The 13,480-nt window shown below is 41.0% G+C and overlaps 1 protein-coding gene and 1 long non-coding RNA gene across 3 annotated transcripts in view; one reads left to right on the top strand and one right to left on the bottom strand.

The window, feature by feature from the left end:
* The window catches only part of LOC114050078 (small conductance calcium-activated potassium channel protein 3-like), a 284,782-nt gene that overhangs the window by 19,646 nt on the left and 251,656 nt on the right, over positions 1-13,480 (bottom strand). The window contains exon 5 of the mRNA XM_027871626.1: positions 8,905-9,015. Coding sequence (XP_027727427.1) covers positions 8,905-9,015 — 111 coding nt within the window. The remainder of the gene's footprint in view (positions 1-8,904; positions 9,016-13,480) is intronic.
* LOC114050079 overlaps positions 1-13,480 on the top strand; it is a 121,633-nt gene that overhangs the window by 57,365 nt on the left and 50,788 nt on the right. The gene's annotated exons all lie outside the window — the stretch shown is intronic.

Here is a 13,480-nt window from a genome sequence, read left to right as displayed (position 1 = left end):
GCTTGCTAGCTGTGTAATCCTGGGCAAGTCACAACTTCCCTGGGCCTCAGTTTCCTCACCTGCAAAATGATAATAACAACTCACGGGATTGTTGTGGAGAAAGTGCTCTGTCAGCTTGAAAGCATTCAGAGATGTGAGCTATTATTAACAGGAACAATAAGAATCACTCTCCCGTATCACCTGTACTTCTTGCTTGGTTCTTGTGAAACCTGTACCTGGTAGCTTGTAGGAAATCAGAACCAGCCATTCTGTCATTACACAGCACCTATAAACTCAGGTGAGGAAATGAAGAGGGATGCTAGACCCTGTGACTGAGCCACTCATTTCCTCCAACAGCTGCGAAAGGCCTTTGAAGAGCAGTTCCTGGGAGTCCTGCTGGCGGAACCCAGAGTGAGGCCGTTATTAGCATCTCTATTATGGGGCAATTTTGCTTCAGCCCCATGGAATCCTGCAGTGGGAAGGGATTCTCTTGTTAAGCAGAGGATGCAAAGGGAAGAAAGGAAGGGGGGTGCTTAGGACCACAGGATTTAAAGCTGGAATGGATCTTGGAGACCTCTCATTTTACAAAGAAGGAAAGGGAGGCCTAGGTGGGTAAAATGACTTTGGAGGCAGCATGGTGTAGTGGATAGAGGGATTGTCTTGGAGTTAGGAAGACCTAGGGATTCTGGACTTTGACACTTTGACCCAGTTCTCTCTCTACTACCCCAAGAGAACTGGAGGAATGATGAACTTATTAGGTGCCCAGGGCCCTGCACATTTGTTGTTGTTCAGTCGTTTCAGTCCTGTCTGACTCTCCATGACCCCATTTGGGGTTTTCCTGGCAGAGAAACTGGAGTGATTTGCCATTTCCTTCTCCAGCTCATTTTACAGATGAAGAAACTGAGGCAAACAGAGGTTAAATGATTTGCCCAGGGTCACACAGCTAGTAGTGTCTGAGACCAGATCAGGTCTTCCTGACTCCAGGCTTGTTGCTCGATCCACTGCATCGGTTAGCTGCCTCACCCTGCACGTAATAGGTGGTTAATTAGAATTTGCTTAATTGAACTGAAAAATATAGGCAGTCCATATAAGACTTACACCTGTCCCAGTAGAGAAGCAAGGCAGGAATTTGGTGCCAGAGTCAGGATGAAGGCTTAACATGGTGCCTGCCAGTCTGGAAGTCCCTCTGAATTGTAAATGAACACTTCCTGAGCCAAAGAGGTCCAGTCACCACCTATCATCCCACCCAAAGAACTGGAATGTTGGGGGGTGGGAAGAAAAGGCAACACAACAGAGATTTAGAGTCTGCCAGGAGAGAGTTGACTTCTGGGAGAATTCCATGAGAGATTAAAAGAATAAGAAAATTATAAGCCTTAGGGAGAGATGACTAAAGGAAGGAGAGTATCTGAAAGAAAGGACCTACTCATTAAAAGAGAAGGGACAAATAAGAATAAATGTCTATTGCTAGAGCTATAACCAGGACATTTTGTGCCTGGGCTAAGGAGGGGAGCTAGGGTGGGGAATTTCACCCAAGGGTGTGGACCCTAGGGAGAGAAAGTGGATTCCCCCTCCCCTAGACTACTGCAGGGTTTCTAAGATGCTGAAAGGATTGGCTGATGTTAGGGAGGGGTCCTAGATGTGTGCAGCTCCCAAGGGGAGGAAGCATACCTCCAGATGGTACTCTGGAGACAGTCTCAATTTTAGCACCCTGGGTATGCCCAAACCCCAAATGTTTCACTTTAGTTTTGGCTCTATAATGTTTTAAAGCTTAAAAAAAATCACTGCCCTTCCGATCCCCGCTCTCATACACTGACAGGTTGATACTGCAAGTGTCATTACTCCCATTTTACAGATGAGAAAACTGAGTCTCAGAGAGTGTAAATTATTTATGTAAAGCCACACAGTTACCAAATATCAGAGCCATAATTCGCCCCACATTTTCTGATTCCATATTCAGGGTATATTACATTAAGCTGTTTCCTCATCTAAGAAATGAGACCTAGTTCCCAGTCACACCACTAGTACTGATCTCTATAAACCTCTAGCAAAAGTTCTTTATAAACTTGTAAACTCTCCTTTAGTTTCTTATTTCACATCTTTATTTATACAGAGATGCTTCATCAGAAAAAAACCCCACTAGTTTTAGATTTTGAAGGCTTGAATTCAAATCCTACCCCCAACTTTGGGTGAATCATAGTCAGTACTGTGACTCTGCTTCTATATCTATAAAATGGGGATAATAATACTGGCACTGCATTCCATATGATTTAGTGTGTACATGAGTTATTATTCTGCCATTATTTCCAATATTTCATACCTCCCCCACAGAAAAGGTTGTCAGCCACCAAATAAAAATACTAGAAAGTTTTGAAATAATTCAAAAGGAAAAATATCTTTTTAATGGCTCCTGTGGTTAATTTCAGGAAGCTATGTGACTAAGTGGATAGACTTCCAAATCTGCAGTAAAGAAGACTCCTCTTCCTGAGTTCAAATCTGGCCCTAGGCACTTACTGGCTATGTGACCCTGGCTAAGTCACTTAACCCTGTTGGTCTCAGTTTCCTCCTCTGTCAATTGAGATGGAGAAGGAAATGGCAAACCACTCCAGTATCTCTGCCAAGAAAACCCCAAATGGGGCCACAAAGAGTCGAATACCATTGAAATGACTAAACAACAGCAACACAGGTTAGACTAACTAGCTGCTAAGGTCGTTTTCAATTCTCAGATTCTAGGATTCTGTGACTGAGCATTTGGGGGAATCCAGGTCCTTTTTACAATTCTTGACAAAAATCTCTCCACTTCTCATTTGCATATATATTATATACTAGCCCAGAGGTTAGGAATAAGTTATAATTATGAGATGAACAATGACAGTTACATCACAGAGTTAGCGTGGGAAGGTCTGATGACATTCAAGACCTAGCTGCTTGGTGTGGCAATTTGTGCATTAGTAAAGATAGACCCTAGGATTCAGGAAGAATTAGAAGAGAATCATAGAATCTCAGAGTTGGATGGGGGTTCTGCAATATTATCTGGTTCAATTCCTTGCCTCATGTATAATAATAATAGTAATAGTAATAATAGCTAATATTTATATGAAGTTCACTGTGTGCCAGGCACTGTGCTTAGCACTTTGCAATTATTATTTCATTTGATCCTCACAACAACCCTGGGAGGTAGGTGCTATTGTTATCCCTGTTTTATAGATGAGGAAACTGGGACCAATAGGGGTTAAGTGACTCGTCCAGAGTCAGCTGGTCAGAGATAGCTAGTCATTGTCTGAGGCTGGATTTGAACTCAGGTCTTCCTGACTCCAAGTCTAGCACTATGTCCAATGTGCCACCTAGCTGTCCCTAAAGGGACAGTATTTTTCTACAATATTTTTAATACTGTGAAATCAGAGCCCTGCCTATTTAAGAGTTTCTCTTATTCAGACCCATAACTAAAAATTCTTGTGTCTGGGATAAATTAAGTGGTTGCCCCCTGGCCTTTTTGGGGGGGGTAGAGAGGACAACATATCTCAGGTACAGTTGCTCTGGGAGAGTTGTTGTTGTTGTTCAGTCATGTCTAATTCTCTGTGACCCCATTTTGGGTTTTCCTGACAGATATATTGGAGTGGTTTGCCATTTCCTTCTCTAGTTCATTTGACAAATGAGGAAACTGAGGTAAACAGGGTGAAGTGACTTACCCAGGGTCACACAGCCAGTAAGTATCTGAGGCCAGATTTGAACTCAGGAAGATGAGCCCAGTACTCCATCCATTGTGCCACCTACCTACCCAGGGAGAAGGGGCAGCCTATTTCCTCCAAAAGTTTGACCTGTGCCCTGTGGCATCACTGACTGCCCACAATCCTACAACCTCAAGGGGGAGACAGGGAGAGAGGAGGAAGGCAGCCCTGTGAGAGGCGTTACAGGTCACCGGGAGTGACAACCTGAGCCACCAGTGAGGAGCAGTTATACCCCTAGAAGCCAGGTGGGATAGTGGACAGAGTAGTTAGAGTTGGAGTCAGGAAGACCTGAGTTCTTCAGAAACCCTGCCTTACCCAGGCTGTGGGTAGCTGTGTGAACCTCTGCAAGTAGCTTAACTTCTCTCATCCTCAGTTTCCTCATTTGCAAAATAATAATACCATCTCATAGGAATATTGTGAGCACTAAATGAGACAATATAAGTGAAGGATTTTGTGAACCTTACAGTGCTTCATGAATGATAGCTATTATTATTATTGTGAAGCCCAGAGATGGAAGCCCCTAGCTCTAACCCTACCCCATATCAATGCCAAGGGGCAAAGCTTGATGACCTCACCCAAGTTTTAGCTTTATTTTTTTTTTTGAGGCAATTGGGATTAAATGACTTGCCCAGGGTCACATCGGTAGTAAGTGGCCAGATTTGAACTCAGGTCCTCCTGACTCCAGGGCTGGTGATCTATCCACTGAGCAACCTAGCTGACCCATGGTTTTATTCTTTTTCATTTTCCTCCTGCTGATAAATAAAGGTGCTAGTATCACTAACACTCATTATGAGGAAAGGGAATAAATATTTATATAATGCCTATTATATGACAGGCACTATCTCAGCTGATCCTCACAACAACCCTATGAAGGGTCTGAGTCTGGACTTTAACTCAGGATTTCCTGATTCTAGGCCCAGTGCTATCTACTGTACCACCAGCTGCCTCCATTATGACAACTAGCATTTATATAGCACTTTATAAGGTCTGCATAACATGTTACAAGGATGACCTCTTTTGATCTTCACAACAGCCCTGCAAAGTAGGTGCTGTTATTTTTCTCATTTTACAGACGAGGAAACCGAGGCAGGCCAAGATTCCTGAACAAGAGGACTTGTTCAGTGTCACATAACTCATAAGTGTCTGAGGTGGGATTTGAACTCAGGTCCACAGCTATACCATAGGAAAAAAAAGGCATGAGGTCAGATTGGGGAGTAAATCAGTCAGTGTGACCACAGTGGAAGTAAATTGTTGTGATTAATAAATTATAATATATTTCCCCATATGGTTTGGCTTTGGTATTTAAACAAGAATTGGTCTTCTTTATAGATTTCCAAGTGATTGTTTCCATCTGTTGTTAAAACTCTCACTTACCTACTTCCTGGGAGGTTTGTGATTATATCATGATAATTTCTTTCCAGATCAGGTAGTTCTCTCTGTCTCTGTCTCTCTCTGTTTCTGTCTCTCTTTCTCTCTGTCTTTGTCTTTGTCTCTCCTCACACTCCTCTCTCTACCTCTCTCCCTTTTTTCCCCTGCCTCTCTCCCTTCCTCTCTGTCTGAATTTGCTGAGATCTTATGAATATACTATATACCAAACTTTGGAGGTTTCTTTGATCTGTGAATTTTTCCATCTAGGCCCAAAGGGCAGTTTAGAGAAACTAGAAAAGAACTGAATTAAATGGAAAATAGACTAAGGAATTCATTCTGAAAAAGAAAGGTGGGCTTCATTTGTGAACAGGTCAAATTGAACTCAAATAGCAGCAGGCCAAGAATAACAATTTGGTTTTCTTTCAATTAAGGTGATGTAAAAGAGGTTTCTAAAGTCCCAGTGCTTCCTGATTTGAAAAGCTTCTACCTATTGGACTTTTCTACTATTTAGTTCTTTGGAAGAAAAAAACGTTAGTTTTGCCACTTATTGTATGACCTTGGACAAGTCACAAACTCCCTGGCTCTCAGTTTCCTCATCTGTAAAATGAGAGAGTTGGGCTATATGATCTCTAAAGTCCCAGCTCTAAATCTTTGATGCTTAAAAATATCTATGATCCTATGATATGGCATAAACTTTAAGAGCCTCCATTGGGGCTGGTCTTTGATTACATAAGACACCCTGCACATAGAAGGGACTCAATAAATATTGACTGATTTGAGTTTTGCTCTTGTCTTTCTGAAGGTAACTGGATTTGAAGGAGAATATTATGGAGTTATTTTAAAAGCTCAAAATTAACCAAAACCTCATAACCTTTTATAATTATGTTCCAGAAGATTTGTTTAATTTTCTTAACGGACTCTTCTGCACACATTGAGATTTCTAGATCACAAAGGGGCTGAAATTCACTTTGTTTTTCAGGAGTCTGGTGTCTGCTTCACTGAGGGAGCGTTGATCGTGGAATAAGAGGGAAGTTCAAGTGTGTCCTTAGTTTAAAAGTAAATAAATTTTTTTTAAAATGCTATTCATTCAATTTCCTGGGGTCCTTTTCTTGGTATGGTGCTCTCAGATTAGGGAATTTCAAATAGCTATTTCTGAGAAGGTTTGGAGGCAAAAATCTCTTCTGCCCTCCACCCCTGCAGAAAAAAAGTCAGAGACCCAGAGAAGTAAAGTGATTTACCCAAGGACTTTCCAGGATAATAGATGCAGGCATATTTCCATTTGGGTACAAATAATCTTCCCAGATTCCCTTAATTACTGAATATGGCTCATTCATGTGGAATAGAAGATTGAGGGGAAGAGGAAAGGTAATGTGATTCTGTACTCAAATGTTTAACAGTCCTTAGAGATAGTTATAGCCTTTGTAGTCTTCTATGAAGGACACAACCGCTTACGCACATAAAATACCTCCTTTTGTTGAACTGAACAACAGCTAACCCACCACTATGACATGGTATGTACAGCAGTTGCTATATCAACAGAATAAGAATATTGCTCTGTACCTTTTCCTTTTAACCTCTATGTTGGCTCTATAAAGCTCAATAAACACAATTAAAAACAAAGCAGTCAAACACCATAAAAAATTCTCTTGAGAAACTGCTTTAATAGAAATTGGAGAGGCCTTGGTAAGCTTACCTTCTTTTCCCCTTTTGTGTTCTTTCATCCTTTCTGCCCCTCTCCCCTTTTCTCCTTCCCCCTCTTTCCTTCTGCCTCCATTTTCCTCTCTCTCCTCCCTCTTTCTCTTTACCTTTCTTTCCCTTGGTCTTTCCCCATTTCATTTTCTCTCCCTTTTCCTTCTCTCTCCTTTTCCTTCTTTCTCTCCACCTCCCCTTTTTCCTTCTCCCTCTCCCTCTTCCTTCTCTCTTCCCCCTTTCCTTATCTCTCCCTTTCCCATTTCCTCTTCTCTGTTTCCTTCTCTCCTGTCTCCCTTTACCTCTCTCTACCTCCTTCACTTCCCTCTTTCTCCCTCTATTTTCCCGTCTTTCCTCCTTTCCCCTCTCATTTCTTCTCCCACTTCCCTCTCCCCCCCCCAACTTCATCTCTCTTGCCCAGTTTGTAACACATCATTTTCCCACTGCTCTGTAACATGAATCATTTACTTTTTCATTTCCCTCTCAGAGTACTAAATCAAAATTCTGCTAAGGAATAAATCCCCTATGTAACAAATGAGGAAGACTGGCTGTTGTACATTGACAGCTACTGCATTCAAAAAAGGGGTTCATTCTGGAGGGAAAGGATGAGCTAGTAGGAAATCATATTCATGACCTTCATTCAGACAGCAGTGCTAAAGAATTTGTCATAAAAACTGCCATTAAATAAACAATCCCTGACTTGATCATTTGGCCTGTTGTCATCATGGTAGACTCATTTCTGTCTGTTCTAAATGAGCATTTTCTTCTTTGACAATTTTGGACTGGAGTTGGGCTTCACTTTCAGTGGCTAAATGATCTGCCAGCTCCCTCGGAGATGAGAATTTCAGTTTTGTCATCCTACTTAACTACTTTGACAAAGGTGCAAGGAAGAGCCGTTACTAGGAAAAGAACCAAAAGAGGAAAAAAATGGGATGATGTTGCTTTGATGAGCCATCATTTGGAAATTTGGGTATTTCTGGAATTGTGTCTCTTAATGAGTCTTATTTGAAGACAGGCATCAGGCACATTTGCAGTAACATTTTAAAGAGTCTTTGCTGTGCTTCCTAATGAGGAACAAGGGGGTAGTGGCAAGGGCAGGAGGCTGGTCTTTTCCTTTCTCTGGGACCATTTCCTCATCTGGGGAGCAGTGAAGTGCCAGAGTGAATGGCGGATTTAGAGTCAGGAAGTTTGCATTCTGCCTCAAACACCTACTGGTACCCTGGGCAAGTCACTTAACCTCTCTCAGCCTCAGTTTCTTCATCTGCAAAATGGAGATATAAATAGCATCCACCTCCCAGAATTGTTGTAGAGATCAAATGAGTTAACATATAAAGTTGCTTTGCAAATTTTTAAGTGTTATATAAATGCTAGCTGTTAGTAGTAGAAGACATCACATTTCTGTTCTTGGGACAGTAGTCCCAGTCTACCACGGCTAGAGGAGGCAGTTATAAAATAATAATAGCAACTATCTCAGACTAGAGTTATTGTGCTGATCAAATGAAATAAAATTTGTAAAGTATCTTATAAACCTTAGAGCAATATCTAAATATTAGCGGTTATATTATTAGCCCTTATTACATGTCTGCCTCACCATTATTGCATATGTATTTAATTTTCAGGAAAATTATTTAGTGTCCTAGGAGAGGTAGTGTAACTTGACAAAAGATAGCAATATTAACACTCTGCTCTGAATTGTGAGACCTACGTTTCACATTGTATCCCTGTTGCCTACCACAATGTCTGGCACACAGTAAGTGCTTAAATAATGCTTGTGGATTGGTTGGTTGAGTAAGGAACTGCATTGCTGTCATCCCGGGGTAACCCAATTAATTTGGGAAATGTTAATCACCAGATTGTCCATAAGGTGACATATTTTTCACTCATAACAAATCCCCAAAGGCATGTCCACTAACGGTGAGAGGGATCGTGACCTGCGCTGCAGAAATAGAGGGATAAAATCCTTGGAGTATTGAAGTTTTTCATTTTAAAAGGGGTGGGAAGGGGAGGCCCATTGAAGCTGGATTCCATTCGAAGGCACATTGCCGGAATGGGTGACTGCACAAGATGTGACTTGGGGAAGTCGGAGCAGGGGGCATTGTTCCTCGGGGCTTTCAACGTTCCCCATTTCAGAGGGACTTTTTACCCGTTTTGTGAGCTGAGTGTCCATCATGAAGTTGTGAACGTGCTTCTCGGCTTTGGTGAGTTCCAACTTTCTGGCAACCACAGCCACCACCAGCGCAGTACAGCCGGCACCCTGGGATGGGAACAGTAAGAAGAGGCAAAGAAGAGAACATGCTGATTACGAAGCAAAGTTCACCCTAAAATGATGAAGAGGTTCTGCGAACCCACCCTACCGTCCTCAGCGCCAGCCAGCAGTTTGATTCAAAGGAGGCTAGCTGCTAAGTGTAGGAGGAAAAAGAATACTCTCTTAATGCGGAATAGTTACAAAGTCCTTGCTTTGTGGTTGGAGACTGTGGAGCCCAAATCACTGAACAAGGCTCTTAACCTCTGGGTCTTTGTCCCTTTTCTCTACCTCCAAAGATGAGTGATAATCTCATCTTCCTCCGCCAGGACGGGCTTAAAAATGTATAAAGTGCTTTAAGCAACTTACAGAAGGGAGAAGAGGCATGAAATATCAAGAATGGCCACTGATCTGATTGCTACCTTTGTCTCTCCAGCTTGGGAATGCAGGGGAAAACACATGCCTCGTCAAACCCATGCACATAAACACACACATTCTCCCTGAACAGCCCAGAGAGGGAAGGAACACTTGGATAATTTATGAAGTAGGTACTTCATTAGATGGCTGAGAGTTGACTTACATAATATAAAAAAGATTTTTTTTTAAAAAAAAATCCAATGAAGTTAGAAGAGTCTTGAAAAATCTGTGTTTCTTGGAGAGGACCTCTGATGCTATGTCTGCTGATGTCTAAGTGTCAAGATCAGAGTCTTTTCTGACTTCATTGGGGCTTTCATGCACTTAATCATCATGCAGTGTATATCCATTAAAAAAAAAAACCAAGACAGAACACTTTGACCTAAAGATCCATTCATACACCCTCATGACATATACAGAATTCCAGAATCTCGGAGCTGCAAGGAATCTCAGGGACCCTGCAGTCCAACTGGTATCTGAACAGGAGTTCCCTCTGCAACAGCCCTGACAAAGTGGTCCTTCAGAGGTCTCTTCTTCTACTCAGGGACAGTTTGAATCAGGAAGCCATGTGGTGCAGTAGAATGCTTACTATCTCCGGAGTCAGAAGACCAAATCCTGCTTCTGATATTTTGCTATCTTGTATGACCTTGGGCAAGAAACTTAATCTCCCTGGACCTCAATTTCCTTATCTGTAAAATGAAGAGGTTGAGGTAGAAGGCCTCTGAGGTCCCTTCTACCTCTAGATCAGTGAATTATTAGGAATTATTAGGAAACCCAGAAATCCAATAAGCCCTGATCACTTCGAGAGTGTCTATCTTTCTGCAACTCCTACCCATTGCTCTTTGGACAGAAAAGTCTAATTCCTCTTCCATAGGATAGATCTTCAAATGCTTAAATTTACTTGTATTTATGTTATGTAAATATATCTGTAATATAAGGTATATTTTATATTATATAAATCTAAAAATATATTTTATGATAGATTTAAAACATATTTTGATGTTTATATAAATATTTAAATATATTATTAACATGCCATTAATATTATTAAAATATATTTTAAAAGATATGAATATGCCTATAAATATAGTCTATATATATTCTTCCTTTCCCCTAATATATATATGTACACATATATATTTATATACATACATATAGTTTCCCCTCCCCTTAAGGAGAGGAATGACTACATTTTTGTATCTGTATCCCCTCTTCCCTCAATTCCCAGAATCTTGCACAGAATGGAAAGCTAATAAATACTTCTTGAATTGAATTAGACTGGAGACAGAATGCTCCTAATAAGTCTTCTGTGCTCCAGGTTAAATCATCCTACTTCCTTCAAGTAGTCCTCTTATGACATAACCTCCAATCCCCTTCACCCTCTTTTGGAATCATCCTAATTTGTCACTGTTCTTTCTAAAAACATGGTACCCCAAACTGATGACAATACTCAAAGTCTTCCAAAATAGTGGCATCCTCCTTAATTACAGTAAGCATTCTACTGAAGCTAAGCATTCTACTGAAGTGCAGAGAAAGCAAGTGAAAGAGCCAACATTTCACAATAAATAAGTGATAGAATTGATTTCCTTGGCCCTTCAATTTCCTTCCAGTCATCTGAGTCAATAATTATTTGGGAGACTGAGTGGAACAAGGGGACATGTTACAACATTTTACTTATTGGTTTCAATTTATCTTCCTTGCTTTATTTATTTATTTTTATATGGAATGTCCTGTTTTGATCTTTCTGTCAGCATCAGTGAAATGGACAGATTCACTTTCCTCAATATTCATTTTTGGTCCCCGATCAATACTCTGACACAGCTCACAGGGTAGCCAATCTCATTCTTTGCTCTGTTAGTCAGACAGGGGCCACATCCAATCTCCTAGAGACTGAGTGATCCCTTCATTCTCTGACCTAATTCTACAAGTTTGTGGAAACTAACAGTTTGATTCACCAGTTATCAAATGTTGTTGTCAGTTGCTATATCATCTGTGTCCAAGAATTTGAGGTGGAGACATGCCTCTTCACTCAGGTAACTGACCAATAACATTTCTGGTTCATTAAATCTGTTGGTATTTTAAAAGTCACTCATTTGTAAGAGGCTGGAAGGACTTTTTTTTTTTTTATGAAAGATGCTGCAGCATATCAGATAACAAACAGTTGGGAGGAAAACATTTAGCCATTTTTGTTCCCAGCTCTCTAATTTTTCATCTCTTTCTCTCCTTTCCCACAGAGTTATAAAGAAAAAACCTATGTACATTTTTGGCATAGCTGAAGCTGGCACCATTTCCTCTCATCTCACAAATGCTCCCTTTAAAAGATTCTGGCATTTCTCTCAAGGTTGGTCAACTACCCACTTCTATTATGAAGGAAAAAGAGAAGGGTCTGTGTGAACTGTCTTTCTCTCCTCTCCTCCTCTCTGTTCTTGCAGTTCGGACTGTTGGTGGCCTTCTTTTCATCTGTGCCGAATTTGTGTCCAATTTTGAATGAAACTGAGCAATGGGAAAATCCAGTTTGTAGTTATTACTAGACAGGTAGGTTTGCAAAAGCAAAGCAATGAGAACATCAGAAAAATCTAGTCCAAAATAAATACCTGGGCAACCTTTCCCCTCAACCAGATCAGAAAGAACCCTTCTTCTTTATATTCTGTTACAATAGAACTTTTGCCAGAAGCCCAGAAGATATGGGTTCACCATAGAATATTAGAAATATGGAATTGGAGACTCTCTCCATGAGCTTTATCCTTGTTCATCCCCCCCCCCACTACAGGCGTTTGCCTAAATTCAATTTAATTCAACAAGCATTTATTGTCTATTGTATTCATGGTACTGTCTTAAGTATTGGGGATGCAAAGATAAAACAAAGAATAATCTTTGTCTTTAAGATGCTTATATTTTAATTATCTCAGACAGGTAAATAGTGGTGTAATAAAACTATGACCCATCTCTTGTTGGGGCAGCTAGGTGGCACAGTGAATAGAGCACTGGGCTTGGAATCAGGAAGGCTCCTCTTCCTGACTTCAAATCTAGCCTCAGACACTTAGTAGGTGTGTGACCCTAGGCAAGTCACTTAACCTTGTTGGCCTCATCTGTAAAATGGGCTAGAGAGAGAAATGGCAAACTACTCCAATATCTTGGCCAAGAAAATCCCAAATAGGGTCAAGAAGAGTCAGACACGACTAAACAGCAAACAAACACAAAAAAAGCCAAGCCTCTTGTGTGCTTAGCAGGCAATCTATTAAAAATTGATCAGGATATTTCATTACCTATATGTAAGGTTATGTTCCCCCATTTTCTTAATGGAGTATATTAAAAAGCTCACCATGATTCACAGTCCATCCAGCTGAACTGCAGGGAGCCTCTGATTGGAAATGAGACCATTTTTATTGAAGGACCATCTGTCTTACACAATTAGGAAAAATTTTGGCATGGAAGCAGGTAGATGAACAAGCTGTCATTTCTCACTTTCTTCTAATTTAAATAGAAGATCATAGGAGCATAGATCTGGAGCTTGAAAAATGTTTATAGGTCATTTAGTCCAACCCCCTCATTTTACAGATGAGGAAACTGAGGCTCTGAGGGAGAACATGAGTTGTTTGGGGTCACGCAACTGGTAAGTGTCTAAGGCAGGTTTAGAACCTAGTTCTTCCTGCCTTCAGGTCCAGCACCCTATCACTACCTCAGGTTCTGTTTTAGGTCACTATGATCTCAGCCCGAATTCAAATTCCAGAGAGCAATGGATACTTAATATTTCTTTTTCTCCTCCTTCTCCTCTTCATTCTCCTCCTTCATCTTAGTCTTCATCTTCATCTTTATAAAGCTGTCATACACATGAAGTCAGGGAGGCAGCCAAGATTAGTTTTTTAGAAAAGTTTCTTTTGACTAGACTGGCATCCTCCTGAGGACTAGATTTGGGGCCAACAACCTCTGGGAAATGGTGTACCAAGGTTCCAGCCCCTTCCTTCTGGCCTGTGAAGAGGGACCAATGGGGAATGCTGATCCTGTGCCAACTGTCAGCAGAGAGGGGCGTGTGTGTGTGTGTGTGTGTGTGTGTGTGTGTGTG

This window comes from Vombatus ursinus, unplaced genomic scaffold (assembly GCF_900497805.2).
Source record: "Vombatus ursinus unplaced genomic scaffold, bare-nosed wombat genome assembly UNPS02014798.1, whole genome shotgun sequence".
Taxonomy (NCBI): Eukaryota; Metazoa; Chordata; class Mammalia; order Diprotodontia; family Vombatidae; genus Vombatus; species Vombatus ursinus.
The sequence above is the reverse complement of the archived record's forward strand: the minus strand, read 5'-3'. Positions and strand labels throughout refer to the sequence as shown.